General features: G+C 37.0%; 1 protein-coding gene across 4 annotated transcripts in view; it reads left to right on the forward strand.

Moving 5' to 3' along the window:
- Positions 1-23,895, forward strand: part of SLIT2 (slit guidance ligand 2) — a 347,903-nt gene that overhangs the window by 200,632 nt on the left and 123,376 nt on the right. For all 4 annotated transcript variants that reach the window (XM_032494701.1, XM_032494710.1, XM_006184694.3 and 1 more), the window contains exons 5-6: positions 10,657-10,728; positions 22,058-22,129. In XM_032494701.1, the coding sequence (XP_032350592.1) occupies positions 10,657-10,728; positions 22,058-22,129 (144 nt within the window). The remainder of the gene's footprint in view (positions 1-10,656; positions 10,729-22,057; positions 22,130-23,895) is intronic.

Below are 23,895 nucleotides of genomic sequence, written 5' to 3' on the forward strand. Positions count from 1 at the left end.
ATTCGCTAATCAGTTATGGACATTTTTATTTATGCTTTACAGACCACAGCCAGGCACTGTATCAAGCACTGGGGATGCAGTGATGAATTAGTCAGTATCTGTTCTCTGGGAACTTTTAGCTCTTGGGGGATGTGTCAACAAGCAAATTAGCAATTAAATCCAGTATATCAGTTAAGTATAACATGTTAAGGAGCATGAGGAAGGAAGCCTACTCCAGTGGTAGGATATTTCCAAGACAATTTTTAGAACAGAGAATATATAAACTCTGCTCCAGAGGTTGACTAGAAGGGTTAATGAAGTGAAGGACAACATGTGAATATTCCAGGCAGGGGGAAATGGATATACAGAGGCTTGACGGGAAAGCATGCATGTATATTAGATTGTGTACACATAAAGTCAGCCCTCAGCCCTCCCTATCCGTGGGTTCCACATCCAATTGTGTATTTATCAGAAAAAAGCCTGCACGTAAGTGGACCCATGCAGGTCAAACTCATGTTCAAGTGTCAACTGTGTCTTCCATGAATCCATATATAAACTTGAGAAACTCCATCATTTCACAATATACACATATACTGAATCATTATGTGGTATACCTGAAGCTAATATAATGTTATATGTCAATTATATTGCAATGCAGAATTTAAAAGAAATTTCATAGCAAAGTTTATTTTGTTTGGTTTGGTTTTTTGTTTTTGTTTTCTTTTTTTTTTTTTCTATCTACCATCCACAACACTCCAATCAATGACAAAAATGACAAAATGAAATATTTCCAATCAATGACAAAATTATTTCTCCCCTTAGGAAACTGGTATGTTTTTATCAGTTCAGTGGTATAATGATCACCTTACCTGCTTGCTTTCTCTTTCTGAGTCTGAGCTTCTTGAGAGCATACCCATGTTATTCATATATTTTATTTCTAAGAACTAGCAGTGTTTTCAGCTCCACACTTCCATCAATAAATAATTCTTGGAGTGAGCTGAATTGAACTAATTGAAGTGCTGGAAGGTAACATGTGTGGTGCCTTTGTGTGCTAAGACTGGGCAAGACACTTCACATGCCCACATAGAAAGCGTCAGATCCTTCAGTCCTTGCAGTAGCTCTGACCAGCAGTGCTTGATATCTCTTCTAGAATTAGAGGAACAGAGCCTAATTCAGAGAGTCTCAGTAACTTGACCAATGTCACATGATCACATGGTTTTCTGGAGTGGCGCCAAGGATTGCCATCCAAAACCTGATTCCAGACCTGTCTCAGTACAGGACAGGATACCACTGCAGACACCCAGGGGTGTTCTCTGGCCATTGTGTTTATCTCTGTGTTCAGATGTGCCAACAAAAACATGGTTATCATAAAACATGGGTTATTAGCTCAGGAGCCCTTCTCATAAAATGTACACAGGGAGGTCATTTTTTTTTTTAGTTTTATTGAAATATAATTGACACATAATGTTTAAGGAGTACAGTTTGTTGATTTGATACACTTATATATTGCAACATGATTACCACCATAGCTAGCTAATATCTAAATCACCTCATAGTGGTGAGAACACTTAAGATTGATTTTCTTAGCAATTTGGGGGTATACAGTAACACAATTACTAACTATAATCATCATGCTGTACCTTAGACCCCCCCCAGAACTGGTTCATCTTATAACTCCAAGTCTATACGCTTTGACCGACATCTCCCCATTTAGGGGAGGTTATTTTTTTAAAATCTGTTGTCATGTGCTATTTTTAAAATCTCTCATTACCTGATGGCTCTGTTGAATTAGGTATGTCCTCCTTGAATGCACTTAATTGGAGTGCTTATATGTAACCCAAATGGTGAGTTAAATATGACTTGCAAAGATCAGTGCTAATATGAGACAATGCTATGGTACAATTTTGAAGAGAAGAAAGAGAAAGCATAAAAATTATTTACATTGTGAATTATTTATTATTTCAAGATTAGTGTCCTGGTTGTAAGGTTTTACATTATGCAAAAAAACAAAAAAATAGTCTTTAAAATAACCTCTCAAAACATTCTGGAGTTGGATGATGGTGATGTTATACAACAATGTGTGGGTGTAGTTAGTGCCAGTGAACTGTACGCTTAAAATGGTAAATGTCATTCTGTGTATATTTCACCACTGTGAAGAAATCGGCCTCTTATCCAGCCCTTGTCTCTGGTCAGAGAACTAGGTATATTCTTTTTGGCTTTAATGGTTCTTTTCATTTTATTTCCTGTTGACATTCACTACTTTCCAACTGGATGCACATAAAGGAAGGCCATGCTTACAGATCAAACAAAAACTTGAATATACCACTTATTGGAGATGTTCCAGTGGGCTACTTATTACGTGGGTTCCAAAGACAACGGGAATAACAGTTATCTAGCAGACCTGATTTGTTAACAACACAGGTTCCTGGACCTTCCCTAAGAGATATGGCCTGGCATCTCTGGTGGAAGCAGGAAGCCTGTTTTTTAAAACAACCTCCCCAGGGGATTCTTTTGGGTGATCATAGAACCACGCTTTGAAACCACAGCTCCAGGGTCATTGAACTACAGAAGCCACTGCCTTTGTGAAGCAGGGCAGCAGCGGTTAAGTGTATGAGGTTTGGAGAACAGCAGAGCCAAGTTCAAATCCCTGCTACACCGCTTACTGACTGTATGGCTGCAGCTAGATTATGTAACCTCCGTAAATGTCAGTTCCTTGCCTCCAAATGGAAATAAAAGAGTACTTTCTGATATGATTACAGAAACCCTTAAATAAATCACAGTGTGTTGCCTGGGAGTTAATAATTGCCTGATGCATGTTAGCTTTGAGTATTATCTTATTTCATCCATTCTAAATTGAACACAGGTTCACACTGGAGTATCTGTGGAGTTGGTAAATTGTGTAAAATCTTCTATTCACACTTTTTATTAAGTGCAAGAGGGCACTGTTATCAAAGCATATTAGAGATTAGAAGAAAAACAGATGTATAGTATTACTGCTGCGTTCAGGAAAGCTCTGGTTGCTGAGTACAGGAGGTGCTGCAGGTCCCTGTGACAACACAGTGTTCAGTGGAGGAACAGCACCCGTGATCCCTCAAAAGAGACCTTTCTTACATCTGACTTGGTGTGACACAGGAACCTCTTCTACACAGGATTTTATTAAAACCAAGAAGAGAAGGGTTATATGTCGAACACAGCGCTGTTTATCAAGAAGCGGCTGTCACGTAGTTGGTTAAAAACATACCATGTAAGAAGCAGAGAATTATCACAAAGCAATGATGACATCAGATTTTATGCTGTCAATGCTTTTGAATGCATGAATGAGAGAACAGAAGTGAGAGTGTGGAAAGCACACAGCTGACTTTCCAACCTTCAGATATTGAAATCTAGAGTGCACTATGCCTCGGTTCTTGGGGAAAATAACCTGCAAATATGAAATTCGTCAGTGCACACCATCTGAAAGGAGATTTATATGTGCAGCGCCTAGTTCGGATCTCACTGTGGTGCAAAGACTGGTGAGTCTGTGCTTCTCCCTCTGACCTCTTTACTGAGCTCTAGTTTAATGTCTCCAAGACTTTGTGAAACACTGGCATTTACCTCTCCTGTGTTGCCGTGACATCAGTATATTTAAAGTCCTTTCGGGAATCCAGCTTCCTTTCCTGAGTTCCCCTGGCTGTGTCTGTATTGCTAGATTTTGCTAGTTGTCAGGGCTCCAGCCACAGGTTTGTACTTATCTCCCCCCTTCCTTACTCACACACATCCAGCAAGTTGCCATGTTTTGTAAGATTTTTTTTTTCAGAAGTTCTTTTTCTTTTCTCTACCTCCTTTCCATAAACTTTTGCTTATTAAAGGCTGGTCATATGGCAGGAATTCTATAGACACAAGATAAACTAAAACCTCCACCTTTCCATTTTGGAAATATAACTGTAGTGCCAATGTGGAGGATGCATTGGAAGGGGTCATACATTGTGGCACAGACATCAGTTTGGAATTGCAGCCGTGGATGAAATGGTGATAACTGTTCCACGGGGATCATGGCAGTAGAGAACACGAAGAAGGGGCTTGATTGAAGACGCTGCTGGGGTCGTTTTGTGAATGCGTTGCATGTGGTAGAAGCGGGAAGATCCAAAATGGAAAACTTCAGGGTTTCCCGGCTGATGACCATGACGACTGCTTCTCAGCCCTGGCTCTGGGAGACCTAAATCTTTCCAACCGTGCAGATACCAAGTACGTAGAACCTTTCCTTTTGAAATCATTTATGTCCACCTTTGTTCATATCCAGCCTATCGAGATTAGCTTTAGAATGGGACACCTCTTTATCATGTCAGGAAATGAAGAGACCAGTCTTTTAATTTTCAGGGCATCAGTATTTTTAATTCATGAGCCAAATTCCAGATTATGCCTGAGCATTTGCAGTAACATTTTTTTTGTATTTTCCAAGGTTTATTGACATATAACATGATATTCATTTAATGTGGACAACAGAATTATTCAAAATATTACAAAATGATCACTGCAATAAGTTTGTTGACATCCTCACATAGTTAAAACATTTTTTTGATAAGAACTTTTAAGATTTACCTTCTTGGTGTCTTCAGATATACAGTACATTACTGTTAAATATAGTCACCGTGTACTTTACATCCCAGGAACATAGTAATCTTGTAACTGGGGGTTTGTACCTTTTGACTACCGTCACCCATTTCTCCCATCTCCCGCTTCCCACCTCGGGCAACCACCAATCTTTTCTCTCTTTCCATGTGTTTCACTTTTATTTGATTCCACATCTAAGTGAGATCATATAGTATTTGTCTTTCTGTGTTCGACTTATTGCGCTTAGCATGTGCCCTCAGGGTCTGTCCATGCAGGATTTCCTTCCGTGTCATGGCTCAGTGATACTCCTGTGTGTGTGTGCGCGCGCGCGTGTGTATGTGCGTGTGCGTGTGTGTGTATTTGCATTCATTTTTTTATCCATTCACCCTCTGATGGGCACTTAGGTTGTTTCTGTGTCTTGGCTACTGTGAATAATGCTGCAGTGAACATGGAGTTGCAGATGTCCTTTCAAGTGAGTGATTTTGTTTCCACCGAATCTGCACCCAGGAGCAGGATTGCTGGATCATATGGTAGATCTAGTTTTAGTCTATTGAGAACCTGCTGTACTGTTTTCCTTAGTGGCTGCACCAAGTTACATTCCCTCCCACAGAGCAAAAGTATTCCTTTTCCTCCACACCTTGCCGGCACGTGTTATGCATTGTCCTTTTGATAACAGCCATTCTGAGAGGGGTGAGGTGATATCTCATTGTGATTTTGATTTACATTTTCCTAATTGTTAGTGATGTTGAGCATCTTTTCATGTGCCTTTATGTCTTCCTTGGAAAATGTCTATCCAGGTCCTCTGCCCATTTTTCTATTGGGTCATTTGTTTCTCTGTTATTTGGTAGTATTACTTTTTTGCATGTTACGGATATTAATCCCTTATCAAATATGTTTGGCAAATATTTTCTCCCATTCTGTAGATTGCCTCTTCATTTTTTGATGGTTTTCTTTGCTGTGCAGAAGCTTTTTAGTTTGATGTAGTCCCACTTGTTTATTTTTTGCTTTTGTTGCCTTTACTGTTGGTGTCAAACCTAAAAAGGTCATTGCTAAAACCAATGTCAAGGTGTTTACCATCTATGTTTTCTTCTAGGAGTTTTATGGTTTCAAATCTTATGTCGAAGTCTTGAATGCATTTTGAGTTCATTTCTATGTATGATGTTAGTGGTCCGGTTTCATTCCGTCGCATGTGGCAGTGCAGTTTTCCAAAACCACTTATTGAAGAGATTGTCCTTTCTCCATTGAATGTTCTTTGCTCTTTTGTCATAAATTAATGTTCCATATATGTACGGATTCATTTCTGGGCTCTCAATTCTGTTCCATTGATCTGTCTGTTTTTCTGCCAATACCTTGCTGTTTTTATCACTATAGCTTTGTAGTATAGCTTGAAATCAGCGAATGTGATGCCTCCACCTCTGTTCTTCTGTCTCAGGATGACATTGACTATTCAGGGTTTTTTGTGGTTCCAAAGTCATTTTAGTATTGTTTGTTCTATTTTTGTGAAAAATGCCACTGGAATTTTTATAAGGATTGCATTGAATTTGTAGATCACTTTGGATATTCTAGCAATATTAGTTCTTCTAATCCATGAGCATGTAATATCCTTCCATTTATTTGTGTCCAAAAAATTACAAAGCCAGTATATTCTATGTCCCAGCTCCCCAATTACCAGTTGTTTTCTATGAACACTTTTTGTACTTTTTGTATTTTGATATTCCCTTACTCAGAAAATTTGAGTGGTTCCAAACTTTCCTCAAGATGACAAACACCTTAACTTGCATCAAAGACCTTATATCTGGAACTAAGCCCAACCCTCAACTTTTATGATTTAATGCTCTCCAAAAAGAATTGCCTCGGTTGCTGGAGACCCACCATTTCTCCACAACACTGCCCAGTGCCACTCGCTGCCTGCTCTGAAATTCAATTTCCAGATTAATCTTCCTAAAAATCAACTCCAGTCAAGCCATTTTCCTACTCTGAAACACATTTTTCTACTCTATTGCTTCGTGATATAATTACAAACTCTTCCCTTGGCAGCTTCATTCCGCCAACTCAGTGGTTCTGACTCATTTTTCTCATTTCCCATAGTTCACAGAAGAATGCACTCCCATCAGTAATGGCTCACATTGTCTATGATGGTCTTCAAGGAGCAGAGCAGATATATTTAGGGGCACATAGCAAAGTCTCCGAGTAAAATAATTGTAACCTGTGTTTAAACAACACCTCTAGAGTAACCACTGTGTGTCAGGTACTTTTTGATCACTTTAAGAGCATGATTTCATTGAATCCACCTAACAGTCCTATGATATAGGCACTGTTATTGTTTCATTTTACAGATGAAAAAACTGAGGTACAGAAAACATATGCAATTTTCCCAAAGTCGCATGGTTCATAAATGGCAGAGCTAAAGAATTCAACCTCAAATAGTCTCAGTCTGCAGCCCATGCCCTTAGTTCCTCCAGCATTCTTCCCCTCTCCTTGGATTTCGGCCACCCACCCCTACCAGCACTGGGGGATGAGAACTGCCAAGCTCAGTCATTTTAATCATGTTCCAAAAAATCCCCTTTCTGTTTTGAAAGTGGCCTGAATCAGTCAATCCTCCAATAACTGTTCCTCTCTGGTCTCCTGAATCACTTTTCTCAGATACCACTCATGCTTACTTACCCTGTACCAGCTCTGTTGTCATCAGACAGTGAGACATAAATCACATCTCTCTAACTAGACTGAAAAATTCCCACAACCAAACTCATAACAGACACGACAAATTCTCATTTCCCAATTTTGTTTATAGTTCCTCTATTCTGGATTCAGAATGACTTCTGTCTCCTCTCTCTTCCCTGCCTGATCCGTATCTACATACAATTCACTTCTAAGCTTTGGTTCTTCATGCATCCCTGATGCCATTCTTAATAGTCTGCACCTTTTCTGTCTATAGGCTGGGAGATGCCTCATCCGTGAACCAGCCCAGGGCAAGCGAGTATTATATTGATGGTTATTATATTGTATGATATCCTCACTAGTTCCTCCCCAACTATCATAGAAGTCTTGTAGCCAGTCATCCACATTTGAGTCTTTGACCCCCGTGTTCATTCTAAGTTTCATTGCCAGTTTAATCTAGGGAAGAGCCTCTGTCCTGCTTCCGTCCACCACTGTCCCCCTCTCCCAGCGTCTGCTGAAATAAGCACTCACTCTTCAATCAGGACCAATGTGTCTGCTCATCACACCACTGACTTTTCCTTCTAACCTCAGCTCCTATTACTGCACTGCGTGTTATACCTTCTAAGCAAACCAGACCAAAAGCTGCTCTCATGAAAAGTTCTGTTTTTCCACCTCCATACACTCTCTTGTGCCATTTATTTCACATAAAAGTGCAAATGATGTAAGTCAGAGGCTAGGATAAATTAAGAAAAATATCTCCTAACTTTTAAGCCTTAAGAAGGACATACTGAGATGACTTAAGTAGCCCCCGTGTCATCCTTAGAAGTCCCTGCATCTTGGCTCAACATTTACCTGGATTTCCTCTACATCTACTTTAACTCTTTGTATCATTGTTTAGCACTAACACCTGACATCTCTGAAGCTTCGTTTCTTTAATAATAATAATAATAATAATAATAGCAGTAATAGTGATACCTACTTCACAAGATGGCTGTGTGGATTAAAGAATGTAAATTTCATATTATATTATTTCTAAAAATTTAAGCATTACACACAGCAGGTACTGACAACTTGTTAAGTTTCTTCCTCTGTTCTTGGGTGAACATTGCTCACTTGACTGAAGTTCCCTGCTGGAGTGAGCTGGGTGCAGGAGCAGAGACCCCATGGAATAGTCTACGCAGGGGGCAGAGGCACATAAACCATTGACTTTAGGGAGGCTCTGATCCTGACCATCCCTCTCTATTATGTCAAAAGAAAAGATGGTAAGTGTTAGCAGAATAAAACCCTTCTCTGCCCTAGAATTCTGCCTACGGGAATCAAAAGGGCTAAGATCAAATCCAGAAGGGATGCTGTTCTGACTGTGTGTTTCAGTGCTCTTCAGTGATGTCTCTATGAGCCACCTAAGGTCATCCTCCTGACTTTCCTCCCACCACACCCTCCCCCCGTTTGAGACCACGACCCTAGAACAACTGAGCCTATAAACTGAGAAGAGCTGGGATCGCAGGTGGCGAATGAAATGACCCCAGCTGGTGGGAGGTGAAGACTGCAGAGCTTGGGAAGCCGGCAAGATCTGAGGCCAACCTCTCCGCCATTTCTAGGCACCTACAGGCTCTAATGCAGGCTTTGTTTTCAGAGAAGTCGGGAAAAAAAAAGTGATGAGAAAACATTGACTTGACACACAACAGTAAAAACGTTGATTTTCAGGGAGTGCTATAGATTTAAATGTGCTTGAATTCAATTTTTTCTCTCCTCATTTCTTACTACTTTCTGATTTTTCCTTCTCCAGTATCTCTCTTTACCTTCTTCTAGCTCAGCAGCCTCTTTTGAGCACTGTTTCTAGCATCAAGGCTTTTAAATATATACTATTAAACATTTGTAACTCGATGTCATTAAACAAAGGAAGGAAGTCAGTCTGAATCAATGACAAGCTGGAGAAATAAGCAATTTTGGGGGAAATGAATTTTTATTACTCTTAAGAATATACAGAAGCGATTGAAAGTTACAGAGCTACATCACTTAGGAAATGAATGGCTGCCTTAACCCCTACATAAGCACGTACTGCAAATGTATTGTTTGTAATAAATCATGTGTGTGTTTTTCTTTTCTGTTCGCTAAGGACCTTTACTCTTTCAATAGACTACCATTTATTCCTTTACAGATTGCTTAGCAAACATTTTTTTTATTTGAACGTTGCGGATATTGAGATATAAATGCAAATCTCAGTTGTTTAAAACTCAGTGCTAATGAGGTCAAAACCACACACTAAATCTCTGCATCTGCCAGTTCTCTCTGTTGCATGGCCACAAGTGTGTGAGCAACCCACTCTGGTCCTAAGAAGTGTTGGGGGAGAGGGTGCGGACGAATCCGTCCACTGTGCCTCCACATAATTGGAAAATGGCTCTGTTTCATCAGCCATGCACCTGTGGTCAGTAGCTTCATCTTTCTTTGTGAGCGTCAGTTATCTTAGAATTTTAAAGATAATTTTTGTGCCCTCATTGTTACTTTAACAGTTTTTTTTATTTGATAGTTCGGCTTTCTGTTATGTGGTAGCATTGCTTAAAGTGTTCTGTTTTCAGTGACATTTCTTGTGTGTGTGTATTTATATCCAACGGGTTAAGGCTACTAATACTGTGAGCTCACAGAACTGCCTCTGAACTCTGAAGGGAAAATAATGATCCATTTCACGAGATGAGTGATTTTTACAAACTCTCATTTCTACTCAAAGAGTGCTTTTTCCCCTTGATTAAAATGTATTTCTCAATTAAATTAAAATGCAAATATAGACAGTCTGTGTTTATGGTTATAATAGAATTATTTAAAGAAGGTTCTAAATCAACCTGCTGTTAATATTTCATGCAAGAACTGTGGGTTTTATTGTCGGGCCACTGTTGCCATGTTCCATTTTCAAGATTACTGAAAGCACGATGAAAACCTAATCTTATGGCCCAGGTTTTATCAGTTCTTGCCCAGTCTTGCCTAGGATGGACTATTTCCCTATATACTTCTGAAGTTATGTTAGTGATGTTGGAGAAATATCAAGTTCTAAAACCAGAGCTCCTTGAAGTTGTTATGAACAATTTTTTATTTGTTTTAAGGAAATATTGTATTACACAGAGGTGAATCAGCTCTTAAATTTAAGAGAACCATATTTAATAATTTATTATGAAATTAAAGATCTGAAACTCTACTTCAAGAAATTATTTAGTCCAACTTTTCATTTATACTCATATATTATTCATGTGTATTATATTATATTTCTAATGCAAGTATTAGAAATGGCATCTAATGCTGTGGATTTAACTATGATCCTTTAGTATTTCTCAGCTTTCTTTTTTTCAAAGTGCTCTACCACCTCTCAAACACATTGTGATTAAAATAATTCTTAAGTAGTATTTATAACTTGATCTTTTTCTTTTTTGTTATTTTTAGTGACCTCAGTGAAAACCAAATTCAGGCAATTCCAAGGAAAGCTTTCCGTGGGGCAGTTGATATTAAAAATCTGTAAGTATTTTTTTTCTAATTTATACTATTTTTAAAAGAGTTATCCACTTTCTGAATTTAACTTGTATTAAATAAAATGTCAGGCAAAAAATGATTAAAGCCCATACATCTTTATGCTTCCTTAGGAGAGCTCATAACAATAAGTTTTAAATTGTTTTCACAAGCTATCTGAAGAGACTGTCATTTAGAAGATGTCTTGAAACTGAAGTTGTTACCGAATTCATTCTTTAAACCTTTATGATTAATCTTGTGAAACTGAAAGAAATTATTTGATTAAAAGGTATTTACAATGTATTTTCTTCCCTCCTACTGTCAGTTTATTTCAGTAACTCCTTTTTTGGTTGTTATCAGTGTTTATTGGGAATGCAGAATATAAACTATTTTTTTTTCTGGAAAGAGTAGATAATATTTTCTTCTTAGAGATACTTGTGGCCCAGAGCTACAGCTTTTTAAAGTAGCTTTTAGATCACCATTTTCATTAAATGCCAACAGTATGAGAATGAGAAAATTGTCTTTCCCTTTGTGTGAATATTTTTCTTACATCTTTTCCCTCTTACACCTTTATGAAAGAATATATGTATAGCCTTCTTTAACAGCAAAATAAAGAACAAAGGAAAAGGAAACTATGTTTCTGTATTTTCCCTTGACAAATCTTTAATCTACTGCCTCGTGTAGATGTGTTTTTCCAAGTGTGCATAGCTCAGTAGATATCAGATTTAAGATCACAGTGACAATCCTAATATTGTTGATATATATCTTAATAAATTTTAAAATACCATATTATCCTTTTAAAATGATGGGTTTTGACTGACTGTGAATCTAGGATGTAAAACATTTTCCTTAGCTTTTACATTAGTTTGGAATGGCGGCGGGGGAGCCCCTGTGTGCTGAGATTAACTATGAGGAATTCAGTATTTCTTAGCTAGTAGTAAACAGGGCAGGCATTTTTCAAGAATTAACTTACATTCGGAGTTCTTCATGGTGGGATCCAACAATATTTCTCCAGTAGCGAAAGTGAGACAGATGTTTCCCTTCCTCAGAGAAGACGACTGTTCGTGTAGCTACAAGGGATGATCCCCATGTCTTCTCCTCAACATAAATGGTTTCTGTTTCAAATCTGTGATTTCTAAGTGTGCAGGTAAAGACAGAAAAATACAGACTTCTAGGTATAAATGTGTAGAACCATCAAAATCCTGGTCCTCGGGTTTTACTAGCATTTACATGTTTAAGAGATCTTATTTGCTTTCTTTTTAATTGTCTCTAATGAAGACTTAGGGAAGTCATCAGATAGATTCAGAGATGTAGGGTGTTCAAAACTGTCTCTGTGTATTATGTCTGGTCAGAACAACATATGTCACAACCCACCCCAGTTGCCTGTATGTCCCTGTGAAAGGATAGTAATGGCCAAAGTTGACCACCCTTTGGGAATGGCACTTGCAATCTTATGATAGTATTGTTTCTAAGCCCTTAAAACAGGTGGCTTTTAATCTTAGTGAAGATATTTAGGGAACCCAAGTCTATAAGTAATCCTTCTCCCATATTTAAGGATGCATTTGGGAGTGAGATACCGGTCATGGTGGGATTCTTCCTTAATTCCTCTTTATTTATTCTCTAAAAAATGTGATTTTAAAAGTTTAGAGAGAAAAAGAAAAGTGAGATGCTCGCCAGCGTACTTTGAGGAATGCAGTGTTGACTTAGCAGGAATTTTGAAATATTTTTCTCCACATGCATCATTTTCCCCCCAAATCTAAATGCAACTATTATGTGTACCATGAGATGAGTTTAGAACTGGAGTCTCAGAATCTTTCACTGTTTTCTGGATTTATAGACATGGCGAATCACTAAACTTCACTGAGCCCTTTATAAGATGAATATAGTAGCTGCTTGCATTTGTTGTGGTTATTAGCGAAAGATAATGTGAAAAAAATCTTTTAAAACAGTAAAATGCTATGAAATACAGTCTACTGTTTCATTAGTATTCACTAATCAAGTGCTAGAGGTTAGCACTGAAAAGGGCACACAGGAAGGAGACGGGAAAGTAAAACAGGAACTAATCTGCAGCCTGAGAAAGAGATACACTGGACCCGTGTTTATCCCGGGTCAACTAGACACCGAGCTACAAAACGCAACAAGAAAATACATCAGAAAGTACTAAATGAATATACATAAGACCTTCATTTGTAAACAAGTTATTCAGTGCTACAGGGACTGAGGAAAGAAACAGGTAACAGGATTGCTTGAAGTTACCAGGAAATATTTTAGAAAAGAAAGACTGAAGGAAAACATATAAAGGACTCTACAAGGCTGGTTTATATCGTGTGTTGGTGAGTAGTGGTAGGTAAAGGTGAATTGAGAAAGAATTTATTAAGAGCAATGCAAAGCCTGCTGGTCTTACTGCCTTTCATTTCAGAGAATGAAAGGCCACGAGGACAACACTGAAACACCACGGTGCATTTATAAGTTCATTTAATTAAATGGGATAATATTTACAATTTGCCAGAAGTTTACAGTTAAAAGGCATTTTGCTATAATTAAAAATAGTTCAGACTACATTATTCAAAAAAAAAGTTCAATTGCCTGGGACTTTGTGTGAGGTTTAGTTTTATCATTAAAAGTTAAGAAAGATACCTGGTAAAAATATGTTAGAACTGAGAGTAAATTTTAATTCATATTATTATTAACATGGTAAATGGTCATCAAGTAATGACTTTAAAATAAAGTCCATAGATATTGACATTAATAATATTATTAGTATTCAATATGAGAAGGAGAGGCACGGAGCTTTGGTCCTATCCGTCATTCCAGTGTGTGCGTTTATAACTTGGACAACCCGGCCTGGTGCCACGATGGCTAGTGTTCTGAGTCATTCACAGAGTCAAAGAGGAAGAAGAAGGCTGCTCAGAAGGAATGTGTACTTTAGTTGCATCAAGCCGATACTTTGCAAAGCAGTGTCTAAAAGATCAGTTGGGTGCACTGTACTGGGTTTATTGGATTTACCCCCATTTTCAGGCCTTATTTAGAGCAAATTCCAGTGATCAGATTTTCACTGGAAGCACTTGCTTTGATCGTGTGGATTGGCTAAATACGCTCAAGGCAGCGTCCTGACAACATGAAATTGATGCTGTGGAAATTTTGCAAATTAGCAGATCTCATTCCTCTTCCTCCAGGCAAGCCACAATAAAACTATCCTAGACAGATGGACATTTATCTTGCTCTTAAACATCTTCAGAGAGAACTTCCCGTAACTTTTTTGCTTACCTCTATTAATTTCCAAACTGGATTAAAACCCTTTCAACTTTATATTATTACCCAGTTTTCTCCAGTTGCAGCTTAAAACCATTTTCTTTTTCCTGGCATTTTAGACAGTGAGATCTGAGAATAACAAGATCATGTTAAAATATCAGCTAAATTATACTGTTTATCATAGTCGCTGGCAACGCTTCTGCATAGGATCTACATCTGTGTTTTTAAACTCTCCAAACAAGTATGAATTCAAGTATCGATACCGTATCATTACCCAGTGATGCCTCACCAAAATGATAATCAATGTTTATATGATTTTTCTTGATAAACTTTGTATATGTATTTAATATACTTAACACTGATTTATAAAGCCTTATCTCCTTCTGATCAATTCTTGAATGGAGACATGTTACACTGTTGTTTTGTTTTGTTTTGTTTTCAAGTATCTATGAGGCATTTCCATTTAATTGAATAATTTAGGAGAATATTCAGATTATACCTTACTTTACTGCTGAGACTTGTAAACTTATTCTCTATGTATTTTATGAGTACAGAAAATTTCCCAGAGTCTTTTGTTTTTATGAGAAAATATTTCTAGTCATGCTACCCTAGGATTTAAGCAAAATGTACAAATATATGTACTTAAAAATTAAATAGATTGCTAATAGTTATTCACATCATGAAAGCAAACTCTAATATACTTTAACATCAGTTTCTTTTGTGAGTTCAGCCTGAATACTTAGAATGATTAAATTCCAACAAGCATTATTTTAGATATACTGTTTTTTCTTCTTTTTTTGTGTTGCAGTACATCCTCAAAATGTACTCTTTGTTCTACACTATACTGTTTACCATTCATAAATACATTATTTTCCCCTTTGCTTGCATTATACCAATTCCATTAAATTGTCATCTGTTATGAGTCACTCTCCTTTTCCAAGAAAACTCCCTGTTTTTGGTTAAAAAAATAGGCTAGGGAAAATATTTAAATCTGTTCTTTTTTAAACATACATTAATTTATACACAAGGGTTTAAGTTACAAGATGATTTAGCTTGGTTCTCTTTGAGTAAGTCATGGTATCATTTGGGAAACAAGAATGCATGGCTGTGATTTTTAGGAAACAAATCACCCAATTTGGGATGCAGTGATTATTGGTTGTAAGATTTGGCAAATACGAGAGAGAGTTAATCTATATGTTGTTACACAGCTGTTTCTATTATTTAGAAATTTCATTTTTTATGGAACTCTGTCATCTTTGATTTATTTTATTGATGGATCAATTAAAACCCATAGGAGGAAAATTCACAGTTCTAAACTAGGTACACAGAAAGACATATATTTTGCAAAGTTTCACACTTCTCTGGTTTTAAATATCACTCTGCTGGTTTCCTTTCCTCTATCGTCTGCATACTTCATGATGCTAGGGAACAAAGGTTGCTCACCTAATATAGAATCAATATATAATAGTCAGATGAGTGTATTATATATTTTACCATTCAAATGCAAGATGTTAGCTTCATCCTGTAAGTTAAGTCCTAATTAAAAAATGTCTAACATGATCAGCTACTTTTCCTGTTTAGTACATTACATTTCTTGTCATACTTATGTGCATACTTTTTACATAATTATCCTAAAAATGAAATCCATTGATACCAAATTGAGATTGTAACTTTTAGTGCCCCCAGATCATTCCTAGAGTGTTTTCAGTGAGCCTGAGGCTGAAGGGACTTTGAAGAGGAGTTCAGTCTCTCACTTAAGGAGCCTGCTATCTTCAGTGTTAGTTTAATGCCATAATCAGGTCTTTGGTGAGACATAGAACCTTCTGAATGAGCAAACCTGTGTAGGGGGCTCTTCATTTAGACAGATAGCAAATGAAATTGAATTTTATACTACGAGGGCTAGATGTCCTTTTAACATCCAAAATGCTGCTTGTGAACAAAAGGGACAACCGGCAACTGATGGTTGTCTGGGTTCTTAGTTGTAAAATGTGTCAGGAATTCAGCATGCGACACCATCAGTAACATGGGAACTGTCCGTGGTCCTATAATCTGCCTACTTTGAACTCACTCTATAAAAGCACACTGAATTGTGATAATCCCCGACAACTGTTGTCAAATTTGCTACAAATAACCTCTCCAACTTTGTGCTTTGCTTCATCTCCAAGGTGCCTTAGCATTTTTTCTTCAGTGACGGCACTCTCTCATATAAACGTGAATCTGTATAACGTACCTTTATAAACATTTTCCAGAACAAGAAAAAACAAAACAAAAAAACACAAGAAAATTTGATTGTTGGGATTCTAACTCACATATGTATAAAATAGTAATTGGCAAGATATTTCTGTGGCTGCCACATTGTCCTTGAGACAGAATGGGTCTTTAGCTTTCTTGCTTACCCGACCCTAGACAGCCACACTTTGCTACCTCTGAACAATTACAATAACCTGCTGATTGAATTTCGATCTCCAGGTTATATTCTCATTAGATCATTTTAACATTGCAGCCAGATTGTTTTCATAATGCATTTTTTTTCATCCCATCACTACCTGGTTCAAAATTATTCAGTTTATTAAAACAAAAACGAAAACCCTTTGTTAAACGCATTATGGCAAAGCCTTGGGGATTTAGCAGAATATTGTCATAGTTCTAAGGGGCCTATAGGAATATAGGCTCTTCCCTGAGAGAGCAGTGACTTTTATTGATAAAGCAACATCTAGTCTCTGGTATCTATATACTGACTTGTCCCAGCATTCTGACTTCCAGGCAGGCTCCCAGCCTCCTCTCCCATTGAATCTGCACGTAAGTACTTTGTTCAAATCAAAATTGCCTCTCTCTTGCAGACATCAACTGTGAGCCTCTGCTCACAACTGTCCTTTGAACCTGGCCCCTCCAAAGGGAATACCCGCTTTTATTTTCTGTCTTACTGCATTCTACCCATTTTTTTAGGGATCAGGGTTTGTTTTGGTTTTAGTTTTCTTTTCCTCCCTCACATGTCATTATTTCTGCCTAGGGTAGCTCTTCTCTGAAATTCTGTAACATTCTTCATCAATAGGCCTCTTCCTTGAAACTTGGCCATTAGAAATTCAGCTGAAATCCCATTCACAGAATGAATAGCTCCTGAATCTGTTTTCCTTGCCACCTCTGTATCTAGTGAGGGCTTCAGCAATATATACATTTAATTTGAATCGAGGTTTCACTAAATATTTACTACCTGCTTTGAATAACTTATTGAACTTCCGTGAGCCTAAACTTTTTCATCTATATAATCAGAATGATGATAATACCTACCTTTTCAAGTTATTGTGAAGAATAATGAGATGAGTATATCTACAGACCTTGCCATTTACTAGGCATTCAATAAATATTAGCAATTATTATTGCCGGTTTCAAGTTCCACCTCCCTTGATTACCAGAACATGAAAGTCAACTTTGTTTTTCCTCCAATCTCTATTACCATCTCACCTGCAGCTTTCTTTAGCCTTTTCCTAATTAATTATCAAATGGGTATTATCTATAAATTGTTCCAATAAAAAATGAGATTCTTTATTCCTATGAGAAAAATAAAATGTTTCTTGAAACACTGCGAAAGGATAAATTCTCAAATAATGTAAATTATTTTGCACTCCTCAGAATAGTCCTTTCCTTGGCTATTTTCTTCACTAACGTCCAGGTTGACACAGATGTGCTTTTATGCCGAGGTAAATGACATGGTTGCTGAAACTTCTTTCTAGGATATTCATTTCTATATGGATTAATTAAAATTATTCTTATGCCCTCTATGTAATGTAACTTAAATCTTGGACTGGCTCTTAAACAATCATTACTGGCATTAGATTTGTATATTTAGACACTGATATTCACCTGAATTTTGTACACACAAGGGAAGAAACAGAAGAGACCCTGCCCATAGTCTTACCAGTATTTTTTTTCTTTTTCTCCCATTTGATTTATGTTTTATCAGATTTCTTTTCAAATAGCAAAGTGTTGTTTTTCCCTAGTATTGATTCTAATTACTTTGCTGTGTTGTAAGTCAACTAAATTTTTGGAGTTTGCCATCTTACAGTAGTAATACAAACATGAACTAAACTTCTATTTTTCATACCCAAGAAAATCTGGAAAACTGGAACATAGTCATAATAATTTTGTTGAGACATTGAGAGACCCTGCCTGGCTTAGAAATTATTAAAGTTTTTTTTTAATATTCAGTATTGTTTCAGAGTTAAGTATATATTATGGCATTCTAATTCTTACAAAAAGAATATCAATTAGTAATAAGGTCTTATTACTCGGAAGCTGCACTGAAATATGAATTTTCTATGGATAGGGACAGAACCAACTAAAGTTAATGCAAGAAGATAAGTTTCATGTATGTAATTCAAACAATATGATGTCTAAATTTTTTAAAAAATGAAAACTGGAAATTTCAAAAAAACTTAAAAGTAACAGAATGCAGTGTCTCCAGTTATATTTCAGGATGCCACGTAAGCAAACGTTCAACCTTCGCTGTCATTTTTTTTACGTTTATATTTAGCAACGTTATATATTGTCTCTCATACTGAGAGTTAATCAAAATCTGAAACTAGGCTGAATTATTTTTAGCATTAAAGAAAATCAGATCAGCTTTAGAAATTTTACGTGAGTGAGAGCTCTCTTAATAAAGACATACTGCATTGTATAAGACTAAATTTACCAGTGCCAGGAGAAAATAACACAGGCAGTCTCGAGTTATTCTAGAGCATCAGAAGAGGAGTGGTTACCGCTGCAAAAGGAATCATAGAATGTTAATGCTGAGAGAAACTTTAAAGATAATCTGTTTTTATAGCAACATCATTTTCATGAAATGAAAGATAAAGCAGTTGATTCTAAACACACATTTACAAACTAGGACAGTGAAGACTCAGATTGGGGTGGGGGGATTTGGTATTAGAACAGGAGGAGGACTGAAGGTGGGAAATAAGGAGGAGAAGACACAGAAGTCTGTGCAGAGATGTGTGGGCTAAAGTCTGAAAGAAACCACCAACAGTATTGTCCGTACCACTCTTTCTCGCCAGAAAATAAGAAGAAGGCTTGCTCACTTCACCCTGGACTAATGAAGGACCCTGAAGCTCTCTCTAATGTACCGAGCGTTCTTATCATCCAAAGATCAACATATTTACTTACGTCTGGTCAATAGTTGTCACATTACTTTTTGGAGAAGTGAAACGTATTTCCTCTTACTAATTCCTTAATTCAGAATAATTCCGTGGTACAATTTGTAATCACATTGTTTAGGGTCAGCACGTCACTGAACTTGTGGCTGAGAACAGATCCTTTCCTGTTTACAGAAAGCAGAAGTGCCCGGGTTTTGGAAAGGTAGCAGAGGGGGACGTGAGCAGCGTGAGAGAAACAAGGTGCAGAAAAATTGCCCAGAAACCCTGAAATAAATTACACTTTTGCATCGTTTTGACACTGTTTGTCTTGAACCATATGCAGACAAATGGAGGTGTTTGTGCAGAGAGATTTTCTCATGAGCAGGCACACGAGTTCAACCCTTTCCATAAACACTCCTGTGAAGACGACAAAATCTACCCTGGGCTGAAAAAAACTATTTGCTGTAATTTTCATTGTTCTTTCTTATGAGTAACATTTTCACAACTACCTTCCTTCTTAGAAGGTACTGGAACTGAGAGATGATGGCATTCAGAAAACTTTTAGGGAAAACTTTGGTCCTAGGAGAGCCAAAAAGCCTTAATGGTTTAGCACCGACAAGAGCTTTCTTAGATTTCTGTTCAGAATCAGAAGCAGCACATAACCACGAGCCGTGTTAAAGAGGGTGAAATTACGGAAGTTTCCAGCAGCATCTCAGCTCCGGGCAGTACACAGAAAGTAACCTGCCTCTCGGTACTTGTAGGATAAGATCTGCTTGAGTGCTTGCTTTCTGGCAAGCTAGGGCTTCCCCTTTGTGTATAGTATGCATGATTTAAAAGAAGCTGTGTCAGCACTGATTTATACATTGACAGCTAAGGATAATAAGATATGGGCAAACATACAGCTCACCCTTTTACAGATTAACCTGGAGACTGCATTAGGCAAATTTGATAGCATTAAAAGATTTTGCCAATTTGTCTGGAAACAATTTCTCTTTTGTAGTGTGTCAAGGGTAACACTTCATGCCATTGTGCTAATTTAAATGGCTTTGATAAATTGTTTAAGGGGGTTAGAGAATAGTAGTGTAGATATATATTTAGCACTTTAAAATAAAAAAGGCTATTAACTTAATTGTTAAATGAATTTAATCTGTAAAAATCAAAAGTGCTCAAGAATCTAAGTGTTTTCTTGGAACTACAGCAGCCATATTACATCATGAGTCTTTAAAAGTCTTCTTAGAAAATAAAATTATACTTCTGCATACTTCCTAATGAGCAGAAATGCTTTCGGCTGTTACAGTAGCATGGGTTCAAGCTGTTATTTGGGGAAAGCCTTAGTTTATACAAGCAATAAAATTGTATCTTCTCCAGGGCTCACCTTTTTTATGTTACATGTCTTAGATTGTACCATTTGCATGGCATCAAGGTAGTCTCTTGTATGATTGTGTCCCCTGGAGACCTTCGTAAAAATGAGATGTATATTTCATGAGACATTCTCGGTGTACATAATTTCTAAAGTAAGGAATTTGAAGAGGCCCCACTGAAAGTCACTGGATTAAATCATTGCACCTTTATTCAGAAGTCTTATGAGAGAAATGGCAATTTAAACAGCTCCTTAAGATCAGACCTCCAATGGGAATGAACCCTTTCGTGAATTTTGAACTTGAAACAAGGACAAGATTCATTTGTATTATGATCATTGTCTTACCCTGTACATGTGCACCCCTTCCCGATGCATGGAGAGCTGACAGCTCACCTGCCTCTTTCATCAAACATTTTGTTTCTATCTCAAGTGAAGCATTAAAATACTTTTTCTTTACTGGAATAATAATATCGTTAAGCATCAAGCTACTGTATTTAAATAAAAACTGCTTTAAAAAAAAAAAAGGACAGTGCAGTGGAATTTAGTACTTGTCCATTTCAACCAAGTAAATTCCTTAATGTGAATAAGGAAATTTTAATTCCAAAAACAAGCGGCAGGAAAAAGCAAACAAGTTTGAAACAGCCTTTTTTTTTTTTTTTTGTCAATCATTGAATCCTAGCAAATGACCACTTAAACTGCTGGAAAAGATGTATTCATTTGAATTTTGCATTATTTAGAATGAACTGATACAGCTTTTAAACATTTTATTGCAGACACACGTAATATTTTAACAAAGTTGCTGCCATATATGTTTCTTAGTGTTTGGGGCTGAAATTAGCATCTTTGATAAAAGCAAACTTATTGAAAATTTCTTAAGATTTTAAAAACTTATTTTCTGGAGAGTGGTATAATTTGGGAAGTTACTTAACTGAAAAGCATGTCATGTTTGCAGTGCCGATAATTCGCATTTAATGCTAACAGTGCAAATTAGGGGAGTGGTGAAGCTTCATGTAAAATGACTGGTAGCTTTCTAAAGTGTATGCCTGGTTGCGAACAGCAAGGAGATAGCTGGGACATCATTTCTCTTTCTTGATTTGGAGTTCTTGAAGGAAAACTGCTTTTAAAAGAAGAAAACCTAAAAGTAGTCTTGCTCTTTCTTGCCAAGGATAGTGAAATTAACATGCAGCTGGGCTTCTCTGATAAATGGATTCTGTTAGGTCACTGAGGGGGTGCATGTGACATTAAGTGATTTACAGTCCTTTACCTTAATGAAATTGTTTCAGCAAGATGACGCTGAAAGCTCTTAATGGATAGCTTTTCTTGATGTAATGAAATTGCATTCCTATGGCATTTAATATAAGGTGCAGTTATTATTTACTGGAGCTTTCCAGGGGCTGCTATTTGCACAGACAGTTCAGAACAAAAAGAGATTTCAGTGGCAGCACTGAAGCCAGAATGGCTTGTGACATTCTTAAGCGGATGAGTGTACGTGTGAGAGCTTTTCAGTTGGTGCAGCCAGGGCTCCAGGGGCCCTTCCTTTCACCTCACCCTGCCAGTGTCCAGTATTTCACATACATTCTTCTAATCTGTTTAACAGGCAGCTGGATTACAACCAGATCAGCTGTATTGAAGACGGGGCGTTTAGGGCTCTCCGGGACCTGGAAGTGCTGTAAGTACGGCGTGTTTCTCGTACTCTTTTAACGGGAGCTTTGTGTCTGGGGAGTGCTAATGTGGAAGCTTATCTGTTAGCTTAAAACCTTGTGTCAAAATGGTTTCCTAAAGACAAACCTTAAATAACTCAGCGAGTACAGAGATGAGTTGAAATGTATGTGTGTGCAAAACCTTGCGTATCTTATCTGTATGCTTGGGTCAAATTGTCTAATTTAGGGAGGAAACCCAAATGTTCACATGTGTTGTCTTTAAGTATTTCTCCTTATAATAAAATAGTCTTATACACAGGATTCGTGAGAATTCCGAGTTGCTATATATCAAGGTAACATCAGTTGTATAGGAGAAATTACAACAAAAAATAAACCTTAGCAGCTGATACGTTGGTATATTTTAGTTGCTATACAATGGAAGGATATTTCTCATTTGAAAATGTCATCGTAACTAGATAACTTATCATCTTTGTAAGGTTATCTTGAAAAGTACTTTCTAATTTTAATAAGCTGCCCATTGGGTCCATTTTAAAGCCTTCACTACTGACTTTGTGAAGCACGACACAGATTTTAACTGTAATTGGCACTCTCTGTCTTTCCTTGCTGGGTAGACATGGCTGACAGAATTGGTTAGGGACAACTGAGTAAACTCTACAGACCTTTGACTTAGAAAAGTAATTTTAATGAAATTGTAAATTTTAGTGAAAAATAAAATTAATGAAATCTAGAGTCACTAAAGCCGTTTAAGCTGCCTACACATTTCTGTAATTTTTCCCAAGGATTCCTATTTCTAACTTTTTCAGTACACTTACCAATTTCTCCCCACAATAAATTATCTTCTGTGCTATAAATCATCGCTGACTCAATTTGTTCAGAAATCCAAAATTGAATTAAATGTGAAGTGATTTTAAATTTTTAGTCCATTCGTTAAAAGTTATCCAGACATCATGAAATCCTCCTGAAAAACAAGAGATTCCATTGCTTTATACATTGAGTTTAAAGAGCAGAATGTAATTCTGAAAACAGTTGATTGTCTCAACTAGAATGGCTTATTTGAGTATTATTTTCTAGGTGATTTTGGTTTTGATTGCGAGTAAATGAATAGAATTTCTAGCTGTGTCATGTGCTGCTAAGTTATTAATTTCTTTTAAAGAATTATGTAAGAATATGTTGGTTGAGATGAATTGTTCTGAGAATGTATACTGTTCTCTAACCACATAAGAGACCACCTTTGTTTCTGTTGATAACAACCTAACTTATTCTAAAGGAAAAACATTCAGTGCTTCTCATGCATGTTGTAATTATAAGGCCACTTCTTACATTGTGTTCCAGAGCCATTTTTAATATAGGAAGCTCGCTGATGCTATTTCAGAGTCAGAATCATTGGGGTACAACTGTGATTTCATGGTGGTCTGATGTCAAACCACAGTCAATGTCATGAATGTGCAGGGACTACCGCAGGTGGTATGTAACTGAACAGAGAAGATCAAATCAAAGAATTTGTTGCTAAGTCAGTGTTCCTAACTAGGAATATGAATGACACCAGACATTTTATGGAAGCCCTCCTGAATGTTTTGAATTAATTAAAATCCCTACATTTTTATTACATAAAAGAATTTAAAATACTTATCAGGTATAGAATAACTAATATATATGTAGTGAGGATATATTGAGTGTTTTATATATAGAGGGAGAGAGTCTATATATATATATATATGTAAAGAGAGAGAGAGAGTACCCACGATGTGCCAAGCACTGTGCTAGGCACTGAAAA

Source organism: Camelus ferus, chromosome 2 (genome assembly GCF_009834535.1).
Source record: "Camelus ferus isolate YT-003-E chromosome 2, BCGSAC_Cfer_1.0, whole genome shotgun sequence".
In the NCBI taxonomy this organism is placed as follows: Eukaryota; Metazoa; Chordata; class Mammalia; order Artiodactyla; family Camelidae; genus Camelus; species Camelus ferus.